Source organism: Manis pentadactyla, chromosome 1 (assembly GCF_030020395.1).
Source record: "Manis pentadactyla isolate mManPen7 chromosome 1, mManPen7.hap1, whole genome shotgun sequence".
Taxonomy (NCBI): Eukaryota; Metazoa; Chordata; class Mammalia; order Pholidota; family Manidae; genus Manis; species Manis pentadactyla.
Genome location: NC_080019.1, coordinates 122,254,921 through 122,269,799, shown reverse-complemented (window position 1 = coordinate 122,269,799; position 14,879 = coordinate 122,254,921). Strand labels below are relative to the sequence as shown.

General features: G+C 41.1%; 1 protein-coding gene across 5 annotated transcripts in view; it reads left to right on the top strand.

Annotated features, from left to right (window-relative positions):
• The window catches only part of ATP13A4 (ATPase 13A4), a 123,776-nt gene that overhangs the window by 32,686 nt on the left and 76,211 nt on the right, over positions 1-14,879 (top strand). For 4 of the 5 annotated variants that reach the window (XM_036875268.2, XM_036875272.2, XM_036875273.2 and 1 more), the window contains exon 2: positions 8,092-8,265. The exons of the other annotated variant lie outside the window; for it this stretch is intronic. In XM_036875268.2, coding sequence (XP_036731163.2) covers positions 8,092-8,265 — 174 coding nt within the window. The remainder of the gene's footprint in view (positions 1-8,091; positions 8,266-14,879) is intronic. 5 annotated transcript variants of the gene reach the window in all.

Genomic DNA, 14,879 nt, shown 5'->3' with positions numbered 1-14,879 from the left:
CTGTTTTGTTCTTTCAGGTTTTTTTCTTTGTTCTTATACTCCACACATGAGTAAAATCATTTGATACTCATCTTTTTCCACCTGGCTTATTTTACTGAGCATAACACCCTCTAGCTCCATCCATGTTGTTGCAAATGGTAGGATTTGTTTTCTTCTTATGGCTAAATAATATTCCATTGTGTATATGTACCACATCTTCTTTATCCATTCATTTACTGATGGACACTTAGGTTGCTTCCATTTCTTGGCTATTGTAAATAGTGCAGCGATAAACATAGGGGTGCATATGTCTTTTTCAAACTGGGCTGCTGCATTCTTAGGGTAAATTCCTAGGAGTGGAATTCCTGGGTCAAACAGTATTTCTATTTTGAGTTTTTTGAGGAATCTCCATACTGCTTTTTACAATGGTTAAACTAGTTTACATTCCCACCAGCAGTGTAGGAGGGTTCCCCTTTCTCCACATCCTCGCCAACATTTGTTGTTGTTTGTCTATTGGATTGTGGCCATCCTTACTGCTGTGAGGTGATATCTCATTGTGGTTTTAATTTGCATTTCTATGATGATTAACAATGTGGAACATCTTTTCATGTGCCTCTTGGCCATCTGAATTTCTTCTTTGGAGAAGAGTCTGTTCAGATCCTCTGCCCATTTTTTAATTGGATTATTTGCTTTTTGTTTGTTGAGGTGTGCGAGCTCTTTATATATTTTGGATGTCAAGCCTTTATCGGATCTGTCATTTACAAATATATTCTCCCATACTGTAGGGTACCTTTTTGTTCTATTGATGGTGTCCTTTGCTGAACAGAAGCTTTTCAGCTTGATGTAGTCCCACTTGTTCATTTTTGCTTTTGTTTCCCTTTCCTGGGGAGATATGTTCATGAAGAAGTTGCTCATGTTTATGTCCAAGATATTTTGGCTTATGTTTTTTTTCGAAGAGCTTTATGGTTTCATGACATACATTCAGGTCTTTGATCCTTTTTGAATTTACTTTTATGTATGAGATTAGACAATGATATAGTTTCATTCTCTTACACGTAGCTGTCCAGTTTTGCCAACACCAGCTGTTGAAGAGGCTGTCATTTCCCCATTGTATATCCATGGCTCCTTTATTGTATATTAATTGACCATATATGTTGGGTTAATATCTGGACTTTCTATTCTGTTCCACTGGTCTGTGGTTCTCTTCTTGTGCCAGTACCAAATTGTCTTGATTACTGTGGCTTTGTAGTAGAGCTTGAAGTTTGGGAGCATAATTCCCCCAGCTTTATTCTTCCTTCTCAGGATTGCTTTGGCTATTTGGGGTCTTTTGTGGTTCCATATGAATTTTAGAACTATTTGTTCCAGTTTGTTGAAGAATGCTGTTGGTATTTTGATAGGGATTGCATTGAATCTGTAAATTTCTTTAGGCAGTATGGCCATTTTGACAATATTAATTCCTCCTACCCGAGAACGAACATGGGATGAGTTTCCATTTGTTAGTGTCCTCTTTAATTTCTCTTAAGAGTGTCATGTAGTTTTCAGGGTCTTTCACTTCCTTGGTTAGGTTTATTCTATTTGATTTTATTTTATTTATCTATAGGTATTTTATTCTTTTTGATGCAATTGTGAATGGAATTATTTTCCTGATTTCCTTTTCTGCTAGCTCATCATTAGTGTATAGGAAAGCAAAAGATTTATGTGTATTAATTTTGTATCCTGCAACTTTGCTGAATTCAGATATCAGTTCTAGCAGTTTTGGAGTGGAGTCTTTAGGGTTTTTTGTACAATATCATGTCATCTGCAAATAGTGACAGTTTGACTTCTTCTTTACCAATCTGAATTCCTTGTATTTCTTTGTTTTGTCTGAGTGCCATGGCTAGGACCTCCAATATTATGTTGAATAACAGTGGGGAGAGTGGGCATCCCTGTCTAGTTCCCAATCTTAGGTGAAAAGCTTTCATATTCTTGCTGTTAAGTATGATGTTGGGTGTGGGTTTGTCATATATGGCCTTTATTATGTTGAGGTACTTGCCCTCTATACCCATTTTGTTGAGAGTTTTTATCATGAATGGATGTTGACTTTTGTTGAATGATTTTCAGCATCTATGGAGATGATTATGTGGTCTCTGTCCTTCTTTTTGTTGACGTAGTGTATGATGTTGATAAATTTTCGAATGTTGTACCATCCTTGCATCTCTGAGATGAATCCCATTGATCATGGTGTATGATCTTCTTGATGTATTTTTGAATTCGTTTTGCTAATATTTTGTTGAGTATTTTTACATCTATCTTTATCAGGGATATTGGTCTGTAATTTTCTTATTTTAAGGAGAATGGGTATTATGTCTTCTCTATACGTCTGATAAAATTAAGCAGTGAATCCATCTGGCCCAGGGGTTTTGTTCTTGGGTAGTTTTTTGATTACTGATTCAATTTCGTTGCTGATAGTTGGTCTGTTTAGATTTTCTGTTTCTTCCTTGGTCAGTCTTGGAAGGTTGTATTTTTCTAGGAAGTTATCCATTTCTTTTAGGTTATCCAGTTTGTTAGGATATAGATTTTCATAGTATTCTCTAATAATTCTTTGTATTTCTGTGGGGTCATGATTTTTCCTTTCTCATTTCTGATTCTGTTTATGTATGTAGATTCTCTTTTTCTCTTAATAAATCTGGCCAGGGGTTTATCTATTTCATTTATTTTCTCAAAGAACCAGCTCTTGGTTTCATTGATTTTTTCTATTGTTTTATTCTTCTCAATTTTATTTATTTCTTCTGTGATCTTTATTACGTCCCTCCTTCTGCTGACTTTGGGCCTCATTTGTTCTTCTCTTTCCAATTTCAATAATTGTGACTTTAGACTATTCATTTGGGATTGTTCTTCCTTCTTTAAATAGGCCTGGATTGGTATATACTTTCCTCTTAGAACTGCCTTTGCTGCTTCCCACAGAAGTTGGGGCTTTGTGCTGTTGCTGTCATTTGTCTCCATATATTGCTTGATCTCTGTTTTAATTTGGTCATTGATCCATTGATTATTTAGGGGCATGTTGTTAAGCCTCCATGAGTTTGTGAGCCTTTTTGTTTTCTTTGCACAATTTATTTCTAGTTTTATACCTTTGTGATCTGAGAAACTGGTTGGTACAATTTCAATCTTTTTGAATTTACTGAGGCTCTTTTTGTGGCCTACTATGTGGTCTATTCTGGAAAATGTTCCATGTGCACTTGAGAAGAATGTGTATCCTGTTGCTTTTGGGTGTAGAGTTCTGTAGATGTCTGTTAGGTCCATTTTTTCTAGTGTGTTGTTCAGTGCCTCTGTGTCTTTACTTATTTTCTGTGTGGTTGATCTCTCCTTTGAAGTGAGTGGTGTGTTGAAGTCTCCTGAAATGAATGCATTGCATTCTATTTCCTCCTTTAATTCTGTTAGTATTTGTTTCACATATGTCGCTGCTCCTGTATTGGGTGCATATATATTTATAATGCTTATATCCTCTTGTTGGACTGTCCCCTTTATCGTTATGTAATGTCCTTCTTTATCTCGTTACTTTATTTGTTTTGAAGTCTATTTTGTCTGATACAAGTACTGCAACACCTGCTTTTTTCTCCCTATTGTTTGCATGAAATATCTTTTTCCATCCCTTCAATTTTAGTCTGTGCATGTCTTTGGGTTTGAGGTGAGTCCATTGTAAGCAGCATATAGATGGGTCTTGCTTTTTTATCCATTCTATTACTCTGTGTCTTTTGATTGTTGCATTCTGTCCATTTACATTTAGGGTGATTATCGAAAGATAGGTACTTATTGCCATTGCAGGCTTTGGATTCATGGGTACCAAAGGTTCAAGGGTAGCTTCTTTACTATCTAACCGTCTAACTTAACTTGCTTATTAAGCTATTATAAACACAGTCTGACGATTCTTTATTTCTCTCCCTTCTTATTCTTCCTCCTCCATTCTCTATATGTTAGGTGTTTTATTCTGTACTCTTTTGTGTTTCCTTTGACTGCTTTTGTGGATAGTTGATTTTATTTTTTGCCTTTAGTTAGTATTTGGTTGGTTTGCTTTCTTTGCTGTGATTTTATTTTCTCTGGTAAAGTCTATTTAGCTTTAGGAGTACTTCCATCTAGAGCAGTCCCTTTAAAATATCCTGCAGAGGTGTTTTGTGGGAGGCAAATTCCCTCAACTTTTGCTTCTCTGGGAATCGTTTAATCCCTCTTTCAAATTTAAATGGTAATCTTGCTGGATACAGTATTCTTTGTTTAAGGCCCTTCTGTTTCATTGCATTAAATATATCATGCCATTCTCTTCTGGCCTGTAAGGTTTCTGTTGAGAAGTCTGATGATAGCCTGATGGGTTTTCCTTTGTAGGTGATCTTTTTTCTCTCTCTGGATGCCTTTAATACTCTGTCCTTGTCTTTGATCTTTTGCCATTTTAATTATTATATGTCTTGGTGTTGTCCTCCTTGGGTCCCTTGTGTTGGGAGATCTGTGGGCTTCCATGGTCTGAGAGACCATTTCCTTCCCCAGCTTCAGGAAGTTTTCAGCAATTATTTCTTCAAAGACACTTTCTATCCCTTTTTCTCTCTCTTCTTCTTCTGATACCCCTATGATGTGAATATTTTTCCATTTGGATTGGTCACACAGTTCTCTTAATATTCTTTCATTCCTAGAGATCCTTTTATCTCTCTCTGCCTCAGCTTCTCTGTATTCCTGTTCTCTGATTTCTATTCCATTAGCAGTCTCTTGCACCTTGTCCAGTCTGTTCTTAAGACCTTCTATCGATTGTTTCATTTCTGTTATCACCCTCTAGACTTCATCCCTTAGTTCTTGCATATTTCTCTGCAGGTCCATCAGCATGGTTATGACCTTTATTTTGAATTCTTTTTCAGAAAGATTGGTTATATCTATCTCACCAGGCCCTCTCTCTGAGGTTGTCTGAATGATTCTTGACTGAACCAGATTCTTCTGCCTTTTCATGGCCATAGAGGTGGTCATAGGCAGGTGGCACATGTGTCAACTGAGAGAACAAAGTCCCTTCCTGCTTGCTGGTCACCTTGCCCTTCTCCACTGCCTGTGCCATTTACCCGCACACCAGGAGCAGTCTCTGGGATAATCCCCTGAGCTGTCATGGGTGGGGAAGCTCTCGGGATAGCCTAGAGCCCTGTGGGGAGTCACAGATGCACTGGGTGTGTTCTCCTGCGAGAATGGTGCCCTTTCATGCCTTCCGGACCTTGCTCTGGCTTCCTCTGTCTGTACTGAGCAGTTGCACACCAGCGGTAGCCTCTGGGTCTGTCCTGGTTAGCTGCGTGCTGGGAGGAGACTCTGTGTGGTTGTTGTGGGTAGGACGGTTCTCTGGCTGCTCTGCAGCTGTGGTGAGTCAACCGGTTTGCTTGCAGCGCCAGCTGGGGGGAATGAATGGCAGGTTGCTTATCACCGTGAGGGGCTTCGGGGCTGGGTTACACCTCAGGGGTTTAGGGCACCTGAAGTTCCTTAAGATTCCCAGACTGCTGGGCTGAGTGTGCTGGGATTTGTTCAGCTGATAAACCCTTGTCCCTTTAAGACTTTTAAAAAGCACCCACTTTTCTTTTGTCCCAGGGGAGCCGGCTGTGGGGACCCACTCGCAGTCTCCATCTTGGATTTTACTTTTCCGTTTCTCTAATATCCAGTACACCATGGGATGCGTGTCTGTGCTCCCAGTGCAGGTTACTAGGGCTGGTTATTTAGCAGTCCTGTGCTTCCACTCCCTCCCCACTCTGATTCTTTCCCTCCCGCTGGTGAGCTGGGGTGGGGGGAGTGCTTGGGTCCCGCCGGGTCACGGCTTTGTTTCTTACCCTTTTCGTGAGATGCTGAGTTCTTGCAGATGTAGATGTAGCCTGGCTGTTGTACTGTATCTTCTGGTCTCTCTTTTAGGAGTAGTTGTATTTGTTGTATTTTCAAATATATATATGGTTTTGGGAGGAGATTTCTGCCGCCCTACTCATACTGCCATCTTGAGCCCCTTCCTATTGTGTAAACTTCAGGTTTTTTAAAGCTGGAAATTGAAGATACTAATTCCTCTGTACTTTGTTTTGATAATGGACATGAAAACTTTTTGGAAACTGCAGAGGGTTCTCATTGGAAAGCCCATAAAAGAATGCATGGTAACTGGGAGATCTGTGCTTATAGAACTGGCATAACTCAGGTATATTGCAAGGGAGAGGGGGTTGGGGCTCAATTAAGTAACAATATAAGGAGACTTTTAAATATAATATTTTTTAAAGATGACAGAATGGCTGAGTTGGCAGGTAGAAGTTGATCTATTCCAAAGTGTAGGAATATAAAAAAAGCACATGGTAAAAGTTGATGAGATGGACTCAGTACAGGCATGGAATTTAGAATTGGGATCCTGTCAATGCAGGATCAACAAAGCATTGCTTCAGGCATGATGGGGGGACAACCATTCCAGGCTTGGCATCTGGAGAGGAACATCTTGAGTTTGGTACAGAAGAATATTAATGTCAGGACAAACATTCTTTGAAAAGCCAGTCAAGAGCTTGTATTTCTGAGTTAATGTGAACATTTATCAAAGGCATGACAAATATGGACCATATGTGAAGAAGCCATTCAGCCCCTGCATGCACTGCTAATAAGTGAAAAGGAAGCTAAAAATTACACATGAAAGCAGCTTTCAGCCAAGGATCACAGACATTTGCCTGATAGCAGAATCTTTACCAAGTGAGATAGAGAAGTTGGTGGATTTAAAGTTGGATGGTCTAGCTCCCTTGTTATCCTAACAGACAATTCTAACAACAGCAGAACTATTGACGCTAGGAACTCTTAGATCTAAATGCCAATAAAGCCAGGGGTAGAATTTCAGGTCTTTGTTCTGGGAGAAGGTAAAACAGTAGTAGTGGTGGCAGCTGTAGAAATTGCTTGTGTGGCACTGATGTGTATTAACTGCTTCCAGCTTCACAGCAACCCCTGTAAAGTGGTATGATCCTCACCTCCATTTTATGTCTGACAAACTGAGGGACAAGGAGGTTAAACAACTTTGTCGGGGGCCACACCCACTAAGAGTCAGAGCTGAACTTTGAACCCAAAGTGGCTTGGTCTACAGTATGTGCTTTCAACTGGAATACTGTATTTCCTCTCAGTTTTAGTCATTATAACCAATATCAAGTACACCTATGGCTTTGTGAGAGATACCTGTGGGACTGAGGCCATAAACTTCAGGGGCCTTTCCATTCTGTTCCAGGCAGTACTTGGAAAGAAGAGGTTTGTCCAGATTATAAATTCTTTAGGATAGGACTCTTACCTTGTTCATGTTTGTATCCTCCAGGGTCTCATATCCCCTTGTGGCACATAGCAGGGGCTTAATAAGCATGAGTTGAAACAAACCAAATAGTATCTATGGCTTTTCCCCTTGACATAAAATTATTTTTGTCACTGAACAAGAGAGGAGAATGGAAATGCATAGCTCTATCCAAACTCCCAAAGGCATGTTAGCATTTAGTTGTTCATCCTCTGTGGTCAGACAGTTCCACCAAATCCTGACTCCAAACTCAAGGCCTGGTTCTAGTCCCTCCTGCCTCAAGGCTGCTGGTCCTGGCTGAGGGAATCGCTACGCTGCTGCTGTTACTCAGTGCTCTGGTTACAGCACTCATGGTCATGTCTGTAAAGGCTGTGCATCAGGCTCAGGACTTGGTGGCTGACAAGCATGGCTTTGAACCTTAGTCACAGAACTTCCTAGCTGGTGAGCCTTGGACAGGTCATTCCATTCAGCCTTTCTCAGCTCAGTCTCATCACTGACAATATGAAGCTAACATTATCCTACCCAGGGGATGCTTGAGAGGCTTAAGCAGGATGACATATCACCTAGCATAGACTCTGGCACAGGGGAGTCAGCTGCTCAAATTGTAGAAATGAAACTTACTAGTTAGATGGCAACTTCTTGGAGGCCTAGGATCACATCTCACGTTTCATCAGGGACCCTTCTCCACACTCTGAACCCCTCATGCCATTCTCCCCTTCCTTACTCACCTCAACTTCTTCACTCTCTGCCCCCAGTTTTATCACCAAATTCCCAATTTGTTCATTTGTTGTTTATTGTGCTTTACCAATAATGGGGTCATTTTGGTTCTGCCCCAGGAGATATTTGGCTACCGGACTCAGGGCCACCGGAAAGCCCTCTGCCTTGCTGGATCCATCTTCTCACTTGGGATCCTCCCCCTGGTGTTTTACTGGAGACCTGCTTGGCATGTGTGGGCAAACTGCATCCCGTGTTCCTTGCAAGAAGCAGATGTCGTGTTGCTGAGGACAACAGTAAGTGTGCACTTGGTTTGGTACCCGTCGGCCCTTTCTCCTGAACATCTTGTTATGGCTGTGGGGAGACACGCACAAGGCAGGTGGCAGCAAGAAGCTATAGCCTCAGGTTTCATCCAAGCCTTGCATTTATTGACCAAGAATTTAGTAATTTGTGTATGACAAAGACCTATTTCATGGGATATTCCTTTAGAATTGTGAGTTTTGTGAATATTAGAGCAGGGAAGAACCACGTTAATTGCTAAAAATAATATGTAATCTGAAATAGTTAAGTCAGGCTACAGGCTATAAAATTCACTGATCCTGATGCACCCATGCCTATTGTGAAGCAGCTCTGGAGGAAGAGAGCTGGGGAGGAGACAGGAGCCCTACTCTGAGGATGATGCTATCTTCCTCTGATTCTTTGAGAGAGCCATGGTTATTGAAGGGAGTGTGTGGAATCCTGCAGATATGCTAAGGCAGAAAAATGCAGCCATCTCTCCCTGAGCTCACTGCCTCTCTATGCTAATACAGGATACTGGTGTTAGGTGAATTTCTCTGAATACGCTCTGATAACACTTCCCCCTAACACTCATCACACTTAGGCAATATGCATTGTTTCTGCCAACTGTTAGCTCCATAAGGAAGGGACCATTTCTAACTTATTAATTGCTACATCCCTAGTTCCTGCACCTGGTACAGATTATATATATATATATATATATGGATATGGTGGCTGACAGGCTGACGTGGTATTTCTATTGATGGGGATCAAAGTACAATCTCATGGAAGAATCCTTTTCTGGCTGACTTTTACTGAGTGTTGTTAATAATGTATCAGCCCAAATGACCCATAATGACAACCAAATTCTTGATAAATCAACCTCTGCTGGGCTGTTAGCTTCTTTTTATGTATAGCAATCTTTCTAGATAAACATATTTAATGCAGCAAGAAGGGAGGATAGCGACCAATCTTATTCCTGGCTAAAAAACATTTCACATTTCAATCTAACAGAGTTGAGGCTAGACCTCAGTGAAGCTGGAAATTGGATGGAATTTGTCTTTGTTGGCTTGATCCATTGGGGTGAGCTCCCCCCTGAATTTCTGGATCCTGGCCCTTTAAGAGCCACCTGTTCTATGTCCCAGCTTAGCTGATATGCAAACCTTGATAAAGGTGATAGCTTAGGCACTTCCTCCCAAGTTAACTCAAGATTCTTAGAGAATAAACTTCAAGACTTTAAGAAGGCAAGATTATTATGGAGAAAGATGAAGTCATATTGGTGATGCAGGGCTGGGAGTTATACTTCATTGCTGCCTAAAATATACTTCATAAAGGCTCATAGAATATGCATGAGAGGAGTACCTGGTGCTCCCCAAGGAAGATGTTTTCATTTGACAGGTGAGGAAATGTGGCCTGGAAAGGGGACCCAGTTTACCTGTTGCTCCTGGGAACTAAAGGGTCTGACTAGAACTAAGTCCATGGCTCCTAGCTCCTAGTGCAGGCAGAGCTCTTCCCCTGAACCATGTGGACCAGAGGTTCCCAAACTTCAGCCACCATCAGAATCATCTGGAGGGCTCCTCAGCACAGAATTGTGACACCAACTCCAGAGTTTCTAATGTGTTAGATTTGGACAGGGGCCCAAGAATTTGCATTTTTAACAAATTCTCAGATGATGCTAATGCTTCTGATAAGGGGGCCACACTTTAGGAAATACTAATGTAAATAGCCATTTATGAGCTCACTTTGGCCCTTGGGAGAGGAATAGAGGCCTGGACATTTGTTTTATGGCTCAGCCAATATATACGTATATTGTCTCAAAGGGAATGTTCCAGATTTAGCAGTGTTAGAAATGGTCCTCCCACACAGCCTGAGTGTTTTGCTAGTACAGGGGTAAGGAGAGAATTGTTTTGGGGACTCAGAGTGGGGACATAAGAACTATGGAAGACCACACATCTTTGGGGTCAGTTGCCTCCATGTGCACTTAAAGACCTATGAGATTCTTATTTTCTGGTGTGAAAGGAAGATTTGGAAAAGTACTCTACTTTGCTGGTACTTCCCACTTCCCCCAACTGGTTCTCCAGAGGCAATGCTTTTTCTGCAGCAGAAACAACCCTGGGAACAGAAAAGCTTTCTGCCTTCCCAGTGTGTCACCAGACCCTCTTGAGAGAGCATCTGGTTGGCTGAGCTGTCCTCTGAGGCTGCTGGCAGTCAAGGCACAGATGAGAGTAAGAGGAAATGAGCAAGGCAATGGCAAAGGACAGGAGGAAAAGGAAAGAAATGGAGAGGGAAACAGGTCAAAGGGAAAGGAAGAGGGAGAAGAAAGAAGGAAAAATCTAGTAAGAGTGAAAGGAATGCAGAAGTGTCAACCAACCGGAAAATAGTACCTTTTGGGATTTGGAGTCAAAAGTTTTAACTTCTAGTCCTAGCATCTTGGGTGTGTTACACCTTAGGTTTAATATCTAACCTTTCAGGATGTCCATTTCTTCCCTTGTAAAATGGGCCATAAAAAGTACTTGTTTTTTGGGCTGGTATGAGGATGAAGTGACTGTGTATGTAAAACCCCTTTGCAAACTGTAAAACGCATTATCAAGGACCATTTTGAGTGTGTGTGTGCACGCGTGTACATGCGCACGTGTGTGTATTACTGCTCAGGCAGCTCCATGAGCCTACTGTACAAAAGAGCTTGCTGTAGACGAATGCATCATGTATCATGGCCCTGCTTATTCAGACTGTGTCCTTCCCTTACTAACCAGGGAGCCTACATTCCCTCCCAGGACAGGAGACATGGGGAATGTGTCCTGTGGCTGGGAATCCCCAACACTCACTGTGACTCTGGGGGAAAATCCCAGGGCAAAATATCTTTGAAACTGAAATCAGTCAAAGGGAGAAATAAAGTGTGAGAAACCTGTTTATTTCTTACAAGCAGTCCACTTCTGCTCTCCCTCATCTCTCTGGACCCAGCAGCAAAAGAGGCCCCATCCAACCTCTCTGGCCCTCGCTCGCCCTTATAATTACCTACTGATATGGAGATGTCTACCTCTCTCCACCCCTTGGAAACACCTATTGATATGGAGATGTACTAAGGCCAGGCAAGAGATTCTGGAAATACTGCAGTTTTACCCACACTCACCCATGCTCAATCAGATCACCACCTCTAGTTGCATGAGGTCAGCTTTACAACTAGACATATTCTGGGAAGATTCAAAGAAGCGCTGGTGCCTCAGGGAGCTGTGTTCCATTATCCTGCCTCTCTCTTTGCCTCTTTGAAGTCTATTAAGTTCCTCTCCCATTTCACAACTAATCAGAGCAGTCTAAACCAGCTTCAATCTTGCCTTTTTCATCTTGATTTCAACTTTAATTTTTAATTACCTGCTCTCATGTGTCGTTTTTAAAGGATTTGCTATGCCAGAGACTCTCCAAATAAATGAGGCTCTAAATTCGTCTTTATGTAATTAGACAAGAACTCAATTATCTCAAACACTCTTACTATCTGAGCCTTAGATAAAAATAAGCTTTGGGCACGAATAGTTTAAAAGCTTGCTGCTAGGTTATTTGTATTAAAGTGACACCTTAAAAAGGATTTTGTTTGAGTTGTATTACAATAGCTGGACTGTAAAAACTTTCCATTCCTGAGGGCTTGAAGGCTTCTACCTGGGAGTGTGTTGTGCATCTGTTTTTCATGTTATTAAAAAAATCAGTACTTGGTATTTATCATCAGTGTCACACTGGTAAGATTATAGATCATTATCACAGATACTGATTAGAGAGTCATTTCTTAACATTATAAAAAAAAAAGCCATGATGTACTGACTGAAAGTCTTTAGCACCCAGTTCCTCATCCCTTATTAAGCACCTCTGTGAGATTCTTCCGAAAGATAAGAGTAATTCCACTTATATTTTGTAATTTTAGAAGTGGCATTTTATTCATTATTCATCTACCTCAGAATTTTAACCAATATCTATAGTGATGCCACATTTCTATGCAAATAACATTATTTACATTCATTGGTGTTTTGAATTCAGAGGCCCCTGTTGATTTCCACAGTTTTCATCCTTATTATAATTACAGATGCATTTTTTTTCCTTCATTGTCATTGCATATTACACATTGTCAAAGACCCCTTAGGTGCAGAGGAGAGTGCTGGGATGATCAGTTACTAGGCAGACTCAGGGCATTCCATTTCGATGTTTTAATGCAGAGCATTTCCCCTTCAATTTCACTTGAAGATGTCAGTGCCAGAGGCCTTAGTTTGAAAACGTAGAAATCCTGCAAATCAGCCATGCAAATGCCATCCGAAGTCCACCAACCCACCAGGATATCTACTTGTCAGCCACCAACATTTGTGTTCATGTTTCCTGAATCTCTTATTCATCTCCCTTTTCCACAGCAGTCTGGTCTCTCCAAGACCAGGCTCCCCACATCAACATCATTTTCTGTTTTGTCTGTGCTTTTACTCACAAAATTTCTTTTGATATCCTCCATCCCCTCCACGTATTTATTCATTTACTTATTAATTCAAAAAATATTTACTGAGTACCAGTCATGTACCAGACATTGTTATAGGCACTGGGAATACAGTTATGAACAGACAGAAATCTCTGTCCTTACAGAGTGGCAGTCTAGTGAGGAGTCAGCTCACATGCGCATGCACACACACACATTCTCTTTAGAGTAAATATAGGAAGTAGGTGTTCTATGTCTACTTATTAATACCTACTCATTGCTCAGCCCTATACCACCTTCTTATTGAGTCTTTGATCCATTCTCTGCCCCAATTCTGGAGGGAATTACCTTTCCTTCATTCTCTTTTAGCTCTGTATTTTCATCTCTGGCTGCTATAGTGTTTTTTGCAGTCTATCTTGTGTTAACAAGCTATTTACTTTACATTTTATAAAACAGCATCTCATTGATTATTTCATTTAATTCTCATAACAACTCTAGAAAATGGGCATTATCATCTCTGTTTTTCAGATAAGGATACAGAAAGGATGACTTTGCAACCTAGCAAACCTACTAAATGTCAGCCAAGATTTCCCTCCCTCCCTTTGTCCAGCATTTCCCCTCCTCCCTTCAGAAATTTGCCGAGCACAAATTTTGTGGTGTGCCAACTACAGTGGTAGCTCATGAACTGGGGGCAGAGATTATAACCATTAATCATATCAGAGTTCTTGAACTCATGGTGTTCATTAGATGACTACACAAATAAATACAAATATCTATTATTTATAGGTGCTTTTTTTTGAGAAGCTCATGGTTATGGTAGGATTATAGAATAGAGATTTGACCAAGTCAAGAAAGCCAGGAAAGGCTTTCCTGAGCTCCAAAGGATGATAAGAGTCGGAAGGTGGCAGTGGCTGGTGGGGAGGTGCCCATGGGGAGTGGCCCAGGGAGGGGGAGCCGTGTGGACAAGGAACCTGAACCCGTCCTTGGACCCTCTCAGCCTGGAGTTCTTTCCCACTGTGCTATATTCCTCTTCACAATGTTTTCTTCTATTAGATTGCATGCTTTTTGAAGACAGTGATGATGGCTGACTTCATCCTCTGCAGCACCCAGCACATGGCCATGGCAGGTGCTCAGTATTTATTTAGTTCAGTGAAAAAAAATTGAATTGAATCTGTCACAAATGGTCTCATAGTTTGTACCAGCACTTTATTACAAAGACACTAAAGTGAAATGTCAGGGTTGAGAACGTAGGAGAAGTCACAGTAGTATGTGTCTCTTCGGTACACCATAATTCTTCTGAATCCCATTCCGCCATCTCTGATTCCAACCTGGTTTTTCCTTAGACATCCAGCCTGAAATCCTGGAGATCCTGTGAGCTGGCCTTTCAGAAATGATTCTGTATTAAGACAAATAGTTTTGAAGCCATTATCCTTTATAAAACAGGACCATTTGTATTGTGATTTACAGTTTGCAAAGTGTTTGGATATGTGTTGTCTCATTTGGTTTTTCCCTGGTAGAGATAATTTTCCCCCATTTTACAGATGGAGGCATAGAAGTTAAAGGAAATGCTCAGGGTCCTGTAGCTATGAGCAGTGAAAGAAAAACTTCTGTTGAGAGTTGAACTACAGTTGGCCCTGAAGATCTTGCTACTCTCTGTCCAGTGACCAGACTTTACAGAGGCAGAATTGGGAAATGGTTTAGAGCGAACTGACTGTCTGGGGTTGGTTCCTTGTGGTGCTCTTGACCTACCTTGGGCAATATAGTAGCTCAGGATGCCATAAAAGTAGCACAAACTGGGTGCTTTACACAACAGAAATTTATTTCTCACAGTCCTGGAAGCTGGAAGTCCAAGATTGAGGTGCTGGCACAGTTGATTTCTGGTGAGACTGTTTTTCCTGGCTTGGAGACAGCCAGTTGCCTTCTCTGTGTATGCTTACATGGCAGAGAGAGCTCTCTATAGATGAGGGCCTCACCCTTACAGCCTCACTCAACCTCGGGTACCTCCTTATAGGCCCTATCTCCTCAGTTACCTCCATATAGGCCCTATCTCCAAATGCAGTCATTTTGTAGGATAGAGTTTCAGCATTCAAGTTTTGGGGAATTCAGTCCATAATGGGCAAGTTACTTACTTCCTTTCTGCCTCCATTTCCTTTTCTGTTAAGTGAGGATTATAGCAGCACCTACCTCATT